Source organism: Balaenoptera ricei, chromosome 18, assembly GCF_028023285.1.
Source record: "Balaenoptera ricei isolate mBalRic1 chromosome 18, mBalRic1.hap2, whole genome shotgun sequence".
Taxonomy (NCBI): Eukaryota; Metazoa; Chordata; class Mammalia; order Artiodactyla; family Balaenopteridae; genus Balaenoptera; species Balaenoptera ricei.
Genome location: NC_082656.1, coordinates 72,160,977 through 72,177,476, shown reverse-complemented (window position 1 = coordinate 72,177,476; position 16,500 = coordinate 72,160,977). Strand labels below are relative to the sequence as shown.

General features: G+C 39.0%; 1 protein-coding gene across 1 annotated transcript in view; it reads left to right on the top strand.

Annotated features, from left to right (window-relative positions):
* SLC15A1 (solute carrier family 15 member 1) overlaps positions 1–14,764 on the top strand; it is a 50,041-nt gene extending 35,277 nt beyond the window's left edge. Inside the window, exons 17-23 of the mRNA XM_059902597.1 lie at positions 84–230; positions 1,048–1,097; positions 10,930–11,037; positions 11,160–11,268; positions 11,820–11,963; positions 13,202–13,309; positions 14,253–14,764. Coding sequence (XP_059758580.1) covers positions 84–230; positions 1,048–1,097; positions 10,930–11,037; positions 11,160–11,268; positions 11,820–11,963; positions 13,202–13,309; positions 14,253–14,444 — 858 coding nt within the window. The 3' untranslated portion in view covers positions 14,445–14,764. The remainder of the gene's footprint in view (positions 1–83; positions 231–1,047; positions 1,098–10,929; positions 11,038–11,159; positions 11,269–11,819; positions 11,964–13,201; positions 13,310–14,252) is intronic.
* Positions 14,765–16,500: the final 1,736 nt, after the last annotated feature.

Genomic DNA, 16,500 nt, shown 5'->3' with positions numbered 1-16,500 from the left:
GGGAATGCGAAATAATATGCACGACAGTGTCAGTGCAGAACAAGGCTCTGGTATTAACTGTGATTCCTTTCTCCCCATTATAGAAAAGTGAATTTATGACTTTCAATGCAGACAATCTGACACGTATAAACATTTCTTCTACTGGATCACCAGTCACTCTAGTAACTCATAAGTTTGAGCAGGGCCATCGCCATACCCTTCTAGTCTGGGCCCCAAACAATTACCAAGTGGTAAGTAGCTGTACACCTGCAGCTGACTCTTGACTGTGCTGTTGGAGACACGGCCTTTTAGTGGTGTGACTTTTTTTCCTCCCCATGTAGTATTATATTAGATAATCCTCAATTCTTCCTTCTTCAAGGACACAGTCATTTGACTTCCAGTAAAGGTTTGACTGGCGGATGGGAAGGGTTAATAGTAATTTTACAAACTTTAAAAAGACCTTCTGGGCACGGTATGGTGTATGTGTACACAGGTCACACAGAGTACCTGTGTGCATTCTCAGAGACTTTTTGAGATAAAGTTTTAAATATATCTTTAATGGCATTCATTTAAAAAATTTGCACTGAGTAATTGGGAAATTAGAGCTGTCTCTAAAAAAATAGAGTGAATACATCAGGTAAAAGCAATAGAAATGAATAAAAATGATTTCATGACAAAATATAAGCATCTGGATATTCCATTCAGCATATAAAGAAGCTATGAAGGTGTAGTTGACCTAATGAAGGGGTTGTGGGTATTCTGTAAGGTGAGTTTAAGTGAGCTTCTACAGAACTGCGTTACGGACTTAAGACTTCTTGGTAATGTGTTTAATTAGGGGACTGTTGAGTGGCTTGCCCTAAATTCTTGGAGAGCAGTGTTCTGTGGAACCACTAGAAAGCAAGCATGAAAAGTTGTAGAGGCTCATCTTAACTTCAGGTGAACCAGGGCTGAAGGGTGGAGCCCAGCAAACGTAATCACGGTGCCCTTAGCTCCTAGGATAAATGCCAATATCACTCTCCTTCTGAACTTATTCTGATAAGTTAGATTTGAAAATGTTTTCTTTCTCAGGTAAAGGATGGCCTTAACCAGAAGCCAGAAAAAGGACAAAATGGAATCAGGTATGTGTATTTCTTTAAAACTTAAGTTATATCAGCTTCTTACATAACTAATGTATACCCATAGTAAAATTCAACTATAACAAGGATATAAAATGAGAGTATGTGGTTTACCTCAAGAATGTAAGGCTGGTTCAATGTTTTTTAAATCATAAATAAAATCCATCATCTTAATAAACTGAAGAGGAAAATCCACATCATCATATCAATTGATGCACAAAAAACATTTGATGAAATTCAGCATCCATTCATTTAACAACTCTCAGCAAACTAGGAACTGAAGGGAACTTCCTTACTCGGAAAATGTACATCTAAAAAAATCCAAGCTAACGTTGTACTTAAAGGCAAAAGTCTAAATGCTCTCCCCCTAAGATCAGGAACCAGGTTAGATTGTCCACTCCACTCCTATTCACAATCCTTCTGGATGCTAGTGCCATGAGGCAAGAAAAATAAGTAAAAGCATCTAGATTGGAAAGGAAAAAATAAAACTATCCCAACTCACAGAAGGCATGATTGCATAAACAAGTCCCAAGGACTCTACAGAAAAAGCCCATAGAATCAATAAGTGAGTTTAGAAAGGTTACAGGATACAAGGCCAACAACAAAACAAACATATTTCTATATACTAGCAATAAATGATTGGAAACTGAAATTTTTAAACTATACCTTTTACCATAGCTCAAAAAAAGTGATGAAATACTAATTATAAATCTTATAAGACATATACAGGATTTGAGAGCTGAAACTACAAAAGGCTGATGAAAAATCAATGAAGAGCTAAATAAATGGAGAGATATGTTGGTTTCATTGATTAGAGAACTTAATATAGAAAAGATGTCAATCCTCCCCAAATTGATCTATAGGTTTAGTGCATTTCCTATCTCAATCGTAGCATTGGTGTTTTGGTTTATGATTTTTCCAGTTTTATTGAGGTATAATTGACAAAATCGTATATACTTAAAGTATACAACGTGATGATTTGATATATGTATACACTGTAAAATATTTATCACAATCAAGTTAATTAACATATTCATCACCTCAAAGTTACCCTTTTTAAATTATGAGAATTTTAAGATCCAATCTCTTAGCAAATTTCAAGTATACAATATAGTATTAATTAGTCACCATGCTGTACTTTAGATCCTTAGAACTTATTCATCTTAAAACTGAAAGTTTATACCCTTTGGCCAACATCTCCCCTCACCATTCCCTCCTTCCTTGGCAGCTATCACTCTATTCTCTGTTTCTATGGATTCAACTTTTTCTTTTTAGGTTCCCCATATAAGTGACACCATACAGTATTTGTCTTTCTCTGTCTAGCAGATTTCACTTAGCATAATTGGTCAGTGTAATGGTCCAGAAATAGACCCACCCAAGTACAGTCAACTGACTTTTGACAAAAGTACAAAGACAATTCAATGGGCTAATAAGTATAGTCTTTTACAAAAATGGTGTTGAAACATTTGGACACTCATATGTAAAAAATGAATTTGTCCTAAACTTCACATTTTATACAAAATTATATAAAAAATCTTATACATCATGTAGGAAAGTTAACTCAAAATTGATTACAGACCTACATGTAAAATGTTCAACTATTAAATTTTTATAGGGAAACAGAAAATCTTTGTGACTTGAGTTCTTAGATATGACACCAAAAGCATAATCCATAAAAGAAAAAAAATAAATTTTCACAAAACTAAAAACATCTGTTCTATAAATCTCACTGTTAAGAGAATGAAAAGATAAGCTACAAACAGGGAGAAAATATTTACAAATCACATACATATCTGACAAAGAATTTGTACCCAGAATATATAAAGTACTCTCAAAACTCAATAATAAAATAATCCAGTTAAAAAATAGAGCAGAAGATTTTAACAGACATTTTACCAAAGAAGATACACAAATAAGCACATGAAAAAATGTTCAACATCATTGGTTATTAAGGAAATATAAATTAAAAGCACAGTGAGTTTTCATGACACACCTATTGGATGGCTATAATAAATTTTTTTTCTTTTTTTAATTTTACACTTTATTTATTTATTTATTTATTTTTGGCTGTGTTGGGTCTTCGTTTCTGTGCGTGGGCTTTCTCCAGTTGTGGCGAGCGGGGGCCACTCTTCATCACGGTGTGCGGGCCTCTCACTGTCGCGGCCTCTCTTGTTGCGGAGCACAGGCTCCAGACGCGCAGGCTCAGTAGTTGTGGCTCACAGGCCTAGTTGCTCCGCGGCATGTGGGATCTTCCCAGACCAGGGCTCGAACCCGTGTCCCCTGCATTGGCAGGCAGATTCTCAACCACTGCGCCACCAGGGAAGCCCCTATAATAATTTTTTAAATTGACAGTGTCAAGTGCTGGTGAGGATACAGAGCAACTAGACCTCCCATGCATTGGTAATGGAAGTGCAAAATGGTACAGCCATTCTGAAAAACAGTTTGGCAATTTCTTATAAAATTCAATATACACTTACCATATGAGCCAGCCATCTCACTCCTAGATATTTATCCTAGAGAAATGCAAATTTATGCTCACATAAAACCTATACTCAAATGTTTATAGAAGCTCTGTTTATAATCACCAAAGATTGGGAGTCACCCAAATATCCTTCAGTGGGTGATGGATAAACAGACATCAGACTTTATTGCATCCATACAATGGAATATTACTCAAGAAAAAAAAGGAATGAACTATTGATACATGCAACGATATAAAAGAAATTCAAGTGCATTATGCCATCAAAGAAGCCAATCTCAAAAAGTTATACATACTATATGATTCAGTTTATATGACATTCTGGAAGTGGCAAAAAAAAACCCTAAGAATGAAGAACAGATTAGTGGTTGACATGGGTAGGAGTGGAGGAAAGGTTTAACTACGCGGTAGCATGAGGGAGATTTGGGGGCAGTGGAACTGGTCTGTATCCTGATTGTGATGATGTTTATATAAATCTAGATGTGTTAAAACTCATAGAACTATATAGCAAAAAAGCCAGTTTACTATAAATACACTTTTTTAATAAGAATAAATTGGGGGAAAATGAGAGTAGGTCTCCTATTTGCCTTAACCCTTACCACAATTCCCATTTCATTGTGGCTATAACTGAATTTCTGATTTTAGCTTTTACTAGCTACCACTAGAACACATTAATAGAGAAATAAGTATATTATTACAGCGGTATCTACTAATTTAATGGTATAAAGAAATTAATGTACTCTTCATTTCTCTTAACTGCCCATGTTTCACATTGTTAATACTTACATTTATTTTTCCGTGTATTTCATGTGCTAGGTGGAGTCTAAAAAATAGATCAATACACAGGATTTACAATTTGACTGTATAAATATTAGTCATAGTGTAATAAGAGTGATCAGTCTGAAAGAGAAGAGAATGTAACTTTATAAACTTGAAAATGTATCCTCAAAGGGAAATGTTCTGAATGTCAAGATTCATTGACATTCCATGAATTGTTCGGTGGTACTGCATCTTGATTGCCTTAATTGAACCAAGGCTTTCTCGCATAGCTTTTGTTTTTTCCTGTAACTTACTTGGCCTCTCATTGACAAAAGCATAAGCCTTTATCCCCAAGGTGAGCCGATCCAGGGATCCATGTCTCTGGAAACCTTCAGCATGCGCTTTGATCTCACTGGAACCTTTGCTCTGTAATCTTGTGATGCCACTATCCTCAAAGAATTTTCATCGTATGCCCAGGTTTCTGCCTTTCTTTCTTGGATCTCATGTCATCTTTCTGGGACACCTTTCTTGTTTTGCTGCGGGATATGCTCAGTTATCTTGTCAAGAGAAGCAGTGAGGTAAATTGCAAGCCCTTGTGTGTCTGAAAATGCCTTTTTCTAGTCGCACACTTCATCATAGGTTGGATGCTATTTTCTCCCAGAACCTTGGAGGTTTTTTTTTTCTACTGGCATCTAGTACCTAGTTGTGCAGACAAAAAAAAACAACAACAAAAAGCATGTGCCAGTCTTTGTAGTTGATTTCATTTTCTTCTCTCCACGCTTTTGTTATCTCCTTTCTCCTTGGTGTTCTCACACTTCTCTGCAGTGAAACTAAGTCTGGATGTGATTTTATTCATCTTGCCTGCACTAGGCCCTTTGAATTTTTGGTTCCTTCCCTCGTTTTCTTTGTTCCCTTCTGTATTCGTTTGCTAGGGCTGCCATAACAAAGTACCACAGACTGGGAGGCTTAAACAAAAAGAAAATTACTTCCTCACCATTCTGGAGGCTGGACGTCTGAGATCAAGGTGTCGGCAGGGCTGGTTTTCTCTGAGGTCTCTCTCCTTGGCTTGTAGATGCCGTCTTCTCCCTTTGTCCTCACATGGTCATCTCTCTGTGTGTGCTTGTGTCTTAATCTCTTCTTATAAGGACACCAGTCATCTTGGATTAAGGCCCACCCTAATGACTTCATTTTACCTCTTTAAAGACCTTGTCTCCAAATACAGTCAGTCCCATTCCAAGATACTGGGGGGTTAGGACTTCCACATACGAATTGGGAAGTGGGGAGCACAATTCAGCCCCTAATACCTTTTCTGTCTTCTGGATTGTTGTTCTGTCCCTCACACACTCACATACACACAACTGCCTTAGCAGACTTGGAAGGAAGTACACTAATAATGGTCACCTGGCCCTTTCCTGACCTTTGTATTTGATTCTGAGCTGGCAGCACCTCTGGGATTTCCTTTGTGCCTCAGAGTATTGTTTTGTGCCTCAGAATCCATTGCTTTGATTTTGTCAAAAATGTCTCCTAACTTTAGAAACTTCAGACAATTTAGATTGTGGTATCCTTTCTTGTTCTGGTGCTGTAAAAGCTTCGTTCTTCTTCTCCTCTTCTTGTTCTTCTCCTCCTCTTCCTCTCCTCCCCCTCTTCCTTCCCCTCCCCCTCTTCCTTCCCCTCCCCTTTCCCCCCTTCCTCACTCCTCTCCCTCTCCCTCTCCTCCTTCATTGTCTTTGATGAGATCTTAGAAAAGAAGAAGGATACATGAGGTCACCAACACTTAACTCCACCAATCCATCCATGTGGTAAAAGCTAAACCAGAAACTTTTTTCTTTTTATTGGCAACAACAAATTCTTAATGGATCAAAGGTTTTATTATTTATTTTTTCAGTAATGCCCAGGAGACACATTTTAAAAAAAAGGGAAGTTCTGAAAAACTAGCGTCAGAAACAAACTGATAATTAGAACAACTTCAAAAATTTCAGGAAGTCAGACTTCCGAGTAATATATGAAATAAAGGAATAGTGTATAGAATCTTAAGCAAAATGGAATCCTCTTAATTCTGTGGTATCAGGAAGCTGCAGGACTTAATAGACTACAGTCTTTTAAATCAATGGCAATACTTCAGTCAAAAATTGGTTGAGAGTTTGATACTGATCTTTCTCATGAATTTTTTTAACATTACATATTGCTACATATATATGTATCTATAAACAATAAGTTTTTGGCATGTTTTTAAACTTAAAATGTTATTGTCCTGTGTATATGTCATTCTGCAATCATATTACAAAATATATTACATTAAAAATATTATTTTAGTATTTAGACATATTCATATATGTGTCCCTTATCCATTCACTTAAACCATTGTATAATATTCCATTGCATGGATATACCACAATTTTTTTGTCCATTCCTCTGTACAGGAAATTTAGGTTACTTTCACTTTTCCAAACAATGTCACGGTCCACATTCACATATGTTTCTTTGTCCACATGTGGGAAGTTTCTCAAGGACAGTGATCTTTAAACCTCTTATCACATTCAATAAAAATATTTTGAGCATGTACCCACAATGTATGAATATGGTATCCTTTATAAATTATAAATATATATAAACTACTGTACCAAATTCATATGTTCATCATAAGTAATACAAAAAAGAAATATAAAAAGGATGAAGAAAGTTTTAAAAAACAATATTTTACAAATATTTTTATTCACTAGTGGTACAGAAATTATTCATGTAGATAATGTGATTATATGCTTCATTGGTTGCTAAAAATCTCAATTTAAGATTTACTGTCAGTTCAGTTTATTTCGGTCCTGGTCTTCACGACTGCCATACTGAAAAAAGATGCTTTAAGGAGGGAGTGTAGCTGGGACATGATTGGCCATAAGTAGATTCAGAAAGATATCTTCATTTTAAAAATTGTGGAGTTTTCCACAAATGGTACTGGAAATCCACATACAAAAGACTGACGATGAACACCCCCTTCACTGATCCCATATGTAAAAATTAACTTGATGGCTCGTAGACCTAAATATAACTAAAGCAATACAATTTCTAGAAGAAAAATAGGAGTGAATCTTTGTGACCTTGGGTTAGGCAGTGGTTTCTTATATATGAAACTAAAAGCACAAACAACAACAACAACAAAAATAGTAATAGGCTTCATCAAACTTGAAAACATTTGTGCTACAAATGATGCCATCAAGAAAGTGAAAGACAACCCACAGGATGAGAGAAAATATTTGCAAATCATATATAAGAGACTCATATTCCAAATATATAAAAATTATTACTACTCAATAATAAAGGGACAGATAACCCAATTTTTTAAATGGGCAAAGTATTTGAATAGACATTTATCCAAAAAGAATACTATTGGCCAAAAAGTACATGAAAAGATGCTCAGCATCATTATTCATTAGGGAAATGTGAATCAAAACAACAAGATAAAAAAAAAAAAAAAAAAAACAAGATACCACTTCACATTCACCAGGCTCTAATAAATAAATTAAAAAAAAAAACAGGTAATAACAAGTGTTGGTGAGGAGGCAGATAAATTGGAATCCTTATACACAGCTGGTGCAAATGTAAACTGATGCAACCACTTTGAAAAACTGTTTCTCAAAATGTTAAACATAGAGTTACCATATGACTCAGCAATTTTTCACCTAGGTATACACCCACAAGAAATGGAAATATATGTCCACTCGAAAACTTGTAGATGAATGTTCATAGCAGCGTTATTCACAATAGACAAAATGTAGAAACAACTCAAATGCCCATCAACTGATAAACAAAATGTGGTCTATCCATACAATGGAATATTATTCAGCCATGAAAAGAGATGGAGTACTGCTGTATGCTGTCACATGAATACACCTTAAAAACATTATGCTAAGTGAAAGAAGCCAGGCACAAAGACCTCCTGCTGTATGATTCCATTTACATGAAACAGCAGGCAAATCCACAGAGACAGAAAGGAGATTCGTGGCTGCCAAGGACTGTGGGGAGGGGGCATGGGGAGTGACTACTCACGGGTATTGAGTTTCTTTTTGGAGAGATGAGAACTGGATTCTTGTGATCGTTGCACAACCATGTGGCTGTAGTGAAATCACAGAATTGCACACTTTAAAGGGGTGAATTTTGTGGTATGTGAACTATAGCTCATAAAGCCTTTTTTAAAAAAATTTTTTTATTGAAGAGGAACAAATATCTCTGTCCCCTCGTTATTCTTTAAGGAACTGGTCCCTTCTTGTTGTTTTCTCAGCTGGTTCCCACTCTCCATCCCTCCTCCCATGATCACTTTGTAGCTTAGACCCTGGTGCTCCTACCACGTCAAGCCAGCTTGAAGCCTAGTGGACCCTAGGATTTGCCTGATCAGAGCTCTCAGAGCACAATTGATCTGGAACCTCCGCTTTCCATGCCTTTCGAAGCACTCAGAATGTGTTTGCTGTTTATCCTCTCCTATTTTCTGTGTGTATATGAAAACACATCTGAGATGTGTGATGTTGCTTTTTTTTTTTTTTTCAGATTATCTCCATTCTTATTGGTATCTTGTACTAGCCCTGAGACATATTTCAGGCGGGCAGTAGTACTCAAGCCTTAGGATAGGATTTATTCAGCCTTCTGGCTTATAATATATAAAGCCAGGCCCCAGGCCCAAGGGTCTACTTCCTAATTTCATACTGTTTCCACTGTCTCTCTTTTGAATGGTTCATCTTAATCTTTTATAAAAGTGGCATTTACAGTTTGGAGCAATAGTCACTGTATTAGGGTCCTGTTGACCTACATCAGGTTCAGTTTTCTATTTTAATCACCTGTTAAATGACACCAAGTCAAATGTTTCATTCATAAAAATGTTCTCTCAGTCCCTGGAATTTGACCAATATTATTTATTGCCACACAGTAGATGAAACTTGGCCACTGTTGACAAAAAAATTAATCAATAGTCCATCTAAAGGAGAAGTAGAGAATTTTATTCGAGCTGATCTAAAAGATTATATCCCAGGAGACAGTCTTTCAAAAAACTCTGAGGACTGTTCCACTTGTTAGAAGTCAAAGGTACTTCATTTATACAAAGGTACCTCAAGGGAATTCTCTGGTGGTCCAGTGGTTAGGACTGCACGCTTTCACTGCCGAGGGCCTGGGTTCAATCCCTGGTTAGGGAACTAAGATCCCACAAGCTGCCTGGCGTGGCCAAAAAAAAAAAAAAAACCACAAAGGTACTTAAAAATATACATTTTTGAGACAAAAGATTGTACATCAAAATGACACAGTGACATTTTTACATAAGGTTCACCAAAAACACATAGTCCAAGTCTGCACATACAAAGCAAGCAGCAGGTCACCACGACCCCTTACAGAATTAGGAAAGAACGTTATCTTCCAAGGAGTTACATTGCTGGCGTCAGAAGAAAGGGAAAAAAAATCGATCTTTATGGTGGAGCCAGCATTCCCACCTTTGGGGAGGTCAAGTTAGTGTATAATGCAGATGCAAACTGCATATTAGGGAGTGCTCAATACAGGGCAGGGAATGTTATGCTTACATATTCTTGTCCTGCCTTAAAACGTAAACTTTATTCCATCACCATGTATTGTAGGGATGTGGAAGTTAAATGGTTCTTTATGGTACTTAGGTGTATACTGTTATTACTTCTCGTTCTCTGAATTGGATGATCTTCTGTATGCCTTCAGTCACCTATCTGGTAGGAAAGATCCGCTGGTCTTATTTGGAGTAGCCCCCTTCTCCCTGGGGCAGTACAAGAGTATCAGAGTCTTCCCTAGCCTGGAACGCTTGAGGAAGGGATCTCTAATCATCTGTCCACCCGGTCACCACCCATATGGTCCTTTGGAGGCAAACAACTCAAACGGTCCCATTGAAGCTTGGGCACGGGGAATGCTTCAGAGACTGGAAACCTTGGGACCCAGCACCCAGTCCTCCTGGGTGTTCCATTCCCAGCCGTATTCCCGTGGGGTGCTGATCTCTGTTACTGCACGACCTGCAGACACGGGTCTCTGCCATCGGAAGGGAATTCCTCAAAGCTCTCTCTGACTGCTGGGCTGGCCCACGTCTTCCTGCCCACTCCTTAGAGCCCCTCCCTCCTGAAGCGGCTCTTTAAAGTAAAGGAAATAAATGGGCTTCCCTGACGCTGTAAAAGAAGCCCCAGTTGGAGGCTGTCTTTTAGGTACTCGGCAACTACTGCTTTTGGTCCTTCACCACTTTGGCTGTCAAGCTTCTGAAATAAGAAGCACAAAGACATGGCTGCCTTCTGGAGGGGGAGGAGATCAGCAGCTATTTCAATCTGTACTTAATATCCCAAAATACCACTGAAATAGTTCCTAGTCACAGAGTACTTAGAACAGTTCCCGGCATTTACCTGTGTGAAATAAATTCTTTTAGGTGTGTTCTCATGAGGTTAGCAAAGGCAAACCTAGAGTAAGTTACTTTCTGCCTTTATACTGTAGAAATCTTCTGCAGACATCTTAAATTCCTTCCAAAAAGGAACAGAGCCCAACTTCAGATGCACATACTGTGACCTGGAGCAAATCATTCCATAGTCCACTCACAAGACAGATGGTTTTCTGTTTCAGATTTGTAAATGCTCTTGCTGAGAGCTTCAATGTCACAGTGGATGAGCAACTTTATGAAAACGTTACCAGTCACAATGCCAGCGAATATCATTTTTTCTCTTCTGGCAAGTAAGTACCTACAATGGACACTTTGCTCCCAAGTTCAAGGGTTTCAAATCTTTTTCTTTAAATAATACAGTGAAACTTTCAATAGCAAGAATATTAATTTATATCAATCTTTCTTTTCATAGAAAGAGCTTCACAATAAACTCATCAGAAATTTTACAACACTGTGAAAATGAGTTCAAAACATCCTACCTTGAATTTGGTAGTGCGTATACCTATTTAATCACAAGGAAGGTTAGTAACTCATTGCACTGAATCAGAAGTTCCACGCAAAGTTTATTGATATGAGTGCTTGAAAACAGGACATAGTAATGATTTAACAGAGTGATATTAGGATCTGTATTTTAAACGAATTTAGAATTAATTCAGTTCACTACTAATTCTGTGATTTATCATTGCCTTAAGTTCACCGTTAGAATAAAATTAAACAGACTGACTTGCTCTAAACGTTCACATTGACCAGTGTCCTCATAGACTATTAACATGGACCTTGGAAGCTTTTAGTTCAGAGAGCTGGCAATGTTTTCAACAAACCTGACTTCCAATCTGCTCTCTTATTTAAGAAGAAAAAGCTAGTGAACATATTTTCAAATCCTACCAAGGCCATCCCATCCCAAGGATAAAATGCAGTGTTAACATATTTACTTTTAAAATGTGTACTTTCTGGATAGATCCTATGGTGTAACCCTGAAGGTCCAAATTCAGTTTGCCTGTCTGAGCAATTTTTATTCTGGAAGCAGTCTCGATTTTCATTTCTTCTTCTTGCTTTTGCCTTACCGGTTTAGGATAACAGCTGCCCCACACTGAGGATATTTGAAGATATTGCCCCGAACACAGTCAGCATGGCCCTGCAAATCCCCCAGTACTTCCTCCTCACCTGCGGCGAGGTGGTTTTCTCCGTCACAGGATTGGAGTTCTCATATTCTCAGGTTTCTTGTCTATCATTTTGTACACCCCTCTCCTACAGCACTGCCTTCAAAAAATGCTGCTGGGACTTAATTAAAAGCTGGGGTAGCCATGTATTTGCAGTGTAAAAGAAAATTCTAGAAAGCATTATGGTAGGTTCTACCAAACAAGGTTTTAGAAATTACCAAGTCTTATTTACTAAATAAGAATATTACTGTTTAGGGAATTCCCTGGTGGTCCAGTGGTTAGGACTCCATGCTTTCACTGCCGAGAGCACAGGTTCAATCCCTGGTCGGGGAACTAAGATCCTGCAAGCCACACGGCATGGCCAAAAAAAAAAAAAAAAAGAATATTACTATTTAGTATCATGAGTGTCCATATATAGGTATCTGAATTCCCAGTCACATGCTAGAGATTTGGGGTCCTAAGTAGGAAAACCTATATTAACGACCATTACCAGGGTCGTGATGGTCAGTGGATCCCACGTTCTGAAACAACCCTGTTCATAACAGGCTCATGCATAGGTCTGTGTCCTCATTATTTTTAAGGTTCACTTGAGGTCTCTTTGTAGCTCCCAGTAAACACACTGATTGAGGCCTAGCTTTTAAAAGTTAAAAAATAGTATTGCTTTTGTGAATATTAGACTAATGAGGCACATTTTGCTGATACCTACATTAGAGTTTAGGTTCTGAACTATTTTATCAAAATACAGTTACAGTCGTCCTAACCCCAGCATGCCTAATACCTTCAAGTTTTGCAGTGAAGATTGTAAATATGAGCTGGGTAATCCCTTCCTGCGATGACCTCACAGTCTAGTTAAGGAGATGACTATAACACAGGTGACAAGAGTTCTAAGAGAAGTTTTGGTGACATAGCGGGGAAGCTCCCCAAAGAGCAAGATGACAGCACAGAGAGCAGCCTCCATTCGGGGGGAAGGAGAGGTCGGATGGGATGGCTTTGCTTGAAAATTCTTCTGTAGAAGCAGAATTGGTTCATCTGTAGATTCATCCATTTCATTAGGATGACAACTTTGCAAGCATATGGAGAGTGAAAACCAAAGGATTCTTGTATGTTCATACCACAGGAGCATTTGGGATGTCTTGTTATCCAAGTGATAATCCTTTTTACACTTAAACCAGCCTGACTCTTAATGTGCATTTTGGGGGTAGACGGCCTAATTAAGGGAATCAGTGAGTTAGTTGTGTTCTCCTGCTCTGCGGTTGACGTCTAGATTGGGACTCACTCTGTTTCGTTTCCTCAGGCTCCTTCCAACATGAAGTCAGTGCTTCAAGCAGGGTGGCTGTTGACAGTGGCATTTGGCAACTTCATTGTTCTTATTGTAGCAGGAGCAGGCCCGTTCAGTGAACAGGTACTGATGCAGACAGAGATCGCGCGTACCTCTGTCTTCTTGCCTGTTAATCGTCGTCCCGACGACCCTCCCTAGCTGTCTGTATATACACGTGGTCATCTTGGCCAATGGCTGAATAACACTGCCAGACGAGCCAGATAGGGCAGATACAAAAAGGTCTTATGGCCAAGTGTGTGCTGATTCTTCTTATTTCTACTTGGAAAATAACCAGATGTAACCAGATGGGGTTAACATACCTACACCCTCATATGGTTTACTATCAAAGGAGACATCTTTCCTGGCTTCAGTGAATGCAGCTCAATGGCCCCAAAGCAGGCGTGTTATCCAGAAAGTTTCATAATACCTAAAGTTAAAGCCATTCTAAAGGTTGTTGTAATTTTTCCCCTTAAAATAAAATGAGGGCTTTTCTGGTTCTGGAGCTCTCCTTCAGCACTCAGAATCTCTGCCTCATAAGGGAGCTAGCTGTCCCTTTACCCCATCAGACTCATTGCTCCCCCCACCAGGTCCCATCAGAGCCTGTGCTAATCCTGCATGCTCATGACCTCAACGTTTTGCCAAAAGATAACATGGGGGTCTTAACTTAGAACATTTCAGCACATTCTTTTTCTCTCAAGAGTACTGCCTGGTGTGCTCTTGGTCCCCATCCTTCCAGGGGCCAGCTATTTGTCTTAAGACTTGGGTCTTTCAGAAATTTTGTCTCATCTTCTTAAAGTCCTGGGTGTCTGCACTCCAGAGCTGTTCGAAGAATGTTACTGTTACATTGGGCATTCAAGAAAAGCTGGCCATTCTGTATCTGTGGCAGTAGCTACCAGTTTCCCCTAACAACTGCATTTCCAACACCTTCGATCTGGATGTCGCAAGAAAAAATACCCGTGATATATACATTCCCATAACCTGTATTGTTTTTGTTTTTCTCCTTGCTCCAACTTCAATTCCTTCAAAGTGGGCCGAGTATGTTCTGTTTGCGGCATTGCTTCTGGTTGTCTGCATAATATTTGCCATCATGGCCCGATTCTATACGTACGTCAATCCAGCAGAGATTGACGCTCAGTTTGATACGGATGAAAAGAAAAAGTACCTGGAACAGAGTAACCCACATCCCAAGTTGGACCCCGTCTTACAGACACAGATGTGAATATCAAGAAGCAAGTGGAGGACGGATTGGGCCCCGGATGTGCCCAGGTGTCTGTCCCCTGGGGGCAGGACGCTCTGTTGTATGGCCGCTGATGGGGAAGACTTCAGAACTGTGAACCAAACCAAGAAAGCTGTTTTCTAAGCAGCCAGCAATGACCCTAACACTCTAAAAGAAGTCCTTTTGTTTGTTTGTTTTTCAGAGAAGTCTTATGTAAAGCATACACACACACATACACATACTTTTACAACACTGAGTCCATACCCTGCACTTAACTCCTTTCCTAACACACAAAGTTATTTTGGACTAACTTAAATTTTTGAAATGGTGGCAAAGTTCCATATTGTTTGCATTCGAACACTCTATGGAATCAATGTTAAATGAGACAAAAAGTGAGTGTTTAGGCTTTAGAATGGTACACAATAAGGACCGGCTAGTAGGAACTGGTAACTTTACCTTCTGTTTTTAGTTTTGTTTTTCCAGTCCCTACCTCTTTTTAAATTATGTATGACTCAAAAAACTACTCAGGTAAAAGCAAGTCATGATTTTTGGAGTATCAATGGTATGAAATAAATTCTCATTCTTAAGAGTAAGTGTCTGTGTATTTGGGGGCAGAGTAAGAAATCCTTAACATTTCCTTTCCTGATTATAAAAGCTGTGCCCGCTCATTAAAATTTCATCAGAAGGTGATAAAAGCATGAACAAAGCAAGGCCCACGTACAGTAAATTCCAGGATCATGAAATATCAAAATTTGTTTCCTACTTTTCTCAGGGTTATCTGTGGCTACACTTCTCTTTTATTACTAGGAGCTTCCTGTGTGCGTATTTTTGTACCACCTCAACGTGTTTTTCTCAATACTCGTGAGCATTTTTCTACTTGAATAGAAATGGTTCCAAAATATTATAAACACTTCCTGCCTAATTCATCCTATAGATATTTATCATATAACCATTCCCAGGTATCAGACTCAGAACAAGTCTGCTTTGGCACTCTTGTAAAAATGAGCAACAGTTCTTAGACAGACGTGTGCACAGTTCTCAATGTGGGAACTGGTTCCTGGGTTAGGAGCTTTGATCTCTAAGATGCTTCATGCACAAGCTCATCATTGCAGTGTGGAGACGGAATGAAACAGAGAGACAAAGTCTAGAGTGAGAAACGCCAATGTAATGATCAAAGCTTGCTGAGGACCTTTTCTGCCCTTTGGATCAAGTCCTCATTCCTTAACTGAGAAGGCTCTTTCTTCTGTGGATACGTCACCTTTCTCTCTGCTCACTCTGACCCACCAACTTCTTCTAGTTCCTGGAATGCAATGGGTTCTCACTTCTAGTCAAAGACAAAAGAAAAATCAGGTCTTGAGACACTTATTTTCTACCCACCCCTCGCCCACGCACTCCTCCTGGCAAAATCCTCTTCATCTTCAGGATCCAGGCCACTTCCTCCAACGGTTTTCCTGTTCCCCAGTTTCGTTACCAAATTAAGTTGCATGGTCCCTGTTTGAGCCCTAGCCCAGCTGGGTTCAAGTAGGCAAATAATGAAACTGAAGCTGAGGTGGACACAGCACAAGCTTTATTCATGGGCCAAAGAATGGAGAAACAGGAGGTAAGTTCACAGATCAACTTCTCACACACCTGGCGAGAGGGATTTAATTTTAGAGTAAAGACAAAGGGAGGAGTGAGGCTAATGATGGGGAGGCATATGCATAAGTCTACTGGGGAAGGGGCAGGGCTTTTTCCGAGGGAGTGGAGTGCCACCGCTTTTATTCTTTTTTGGTCCTTGATGTCCGGTCATGGCCATTGGTAGGTGTGTCATTTAATATGCTAATGTAGTAAAATCAGTGTATAATGAGACTCAGGGTCTGTTGGAGGTCAGATTCGATTCAGGCCACCATCTTGGTCCCAGCTGGTTCCATCTGGGTTTGTTTTTTTAATTAATTAATTTATTTATGGCTGCGTTGGGTCTTCATTGTGGTGCGCGGACTTCTCATTGCGGTGGCTTCTCTTGTTGCGGAGCACAGGCTCTAGGTGTGCGGGCTTCAGGAGTTGTGGCACGCCGGCTCAG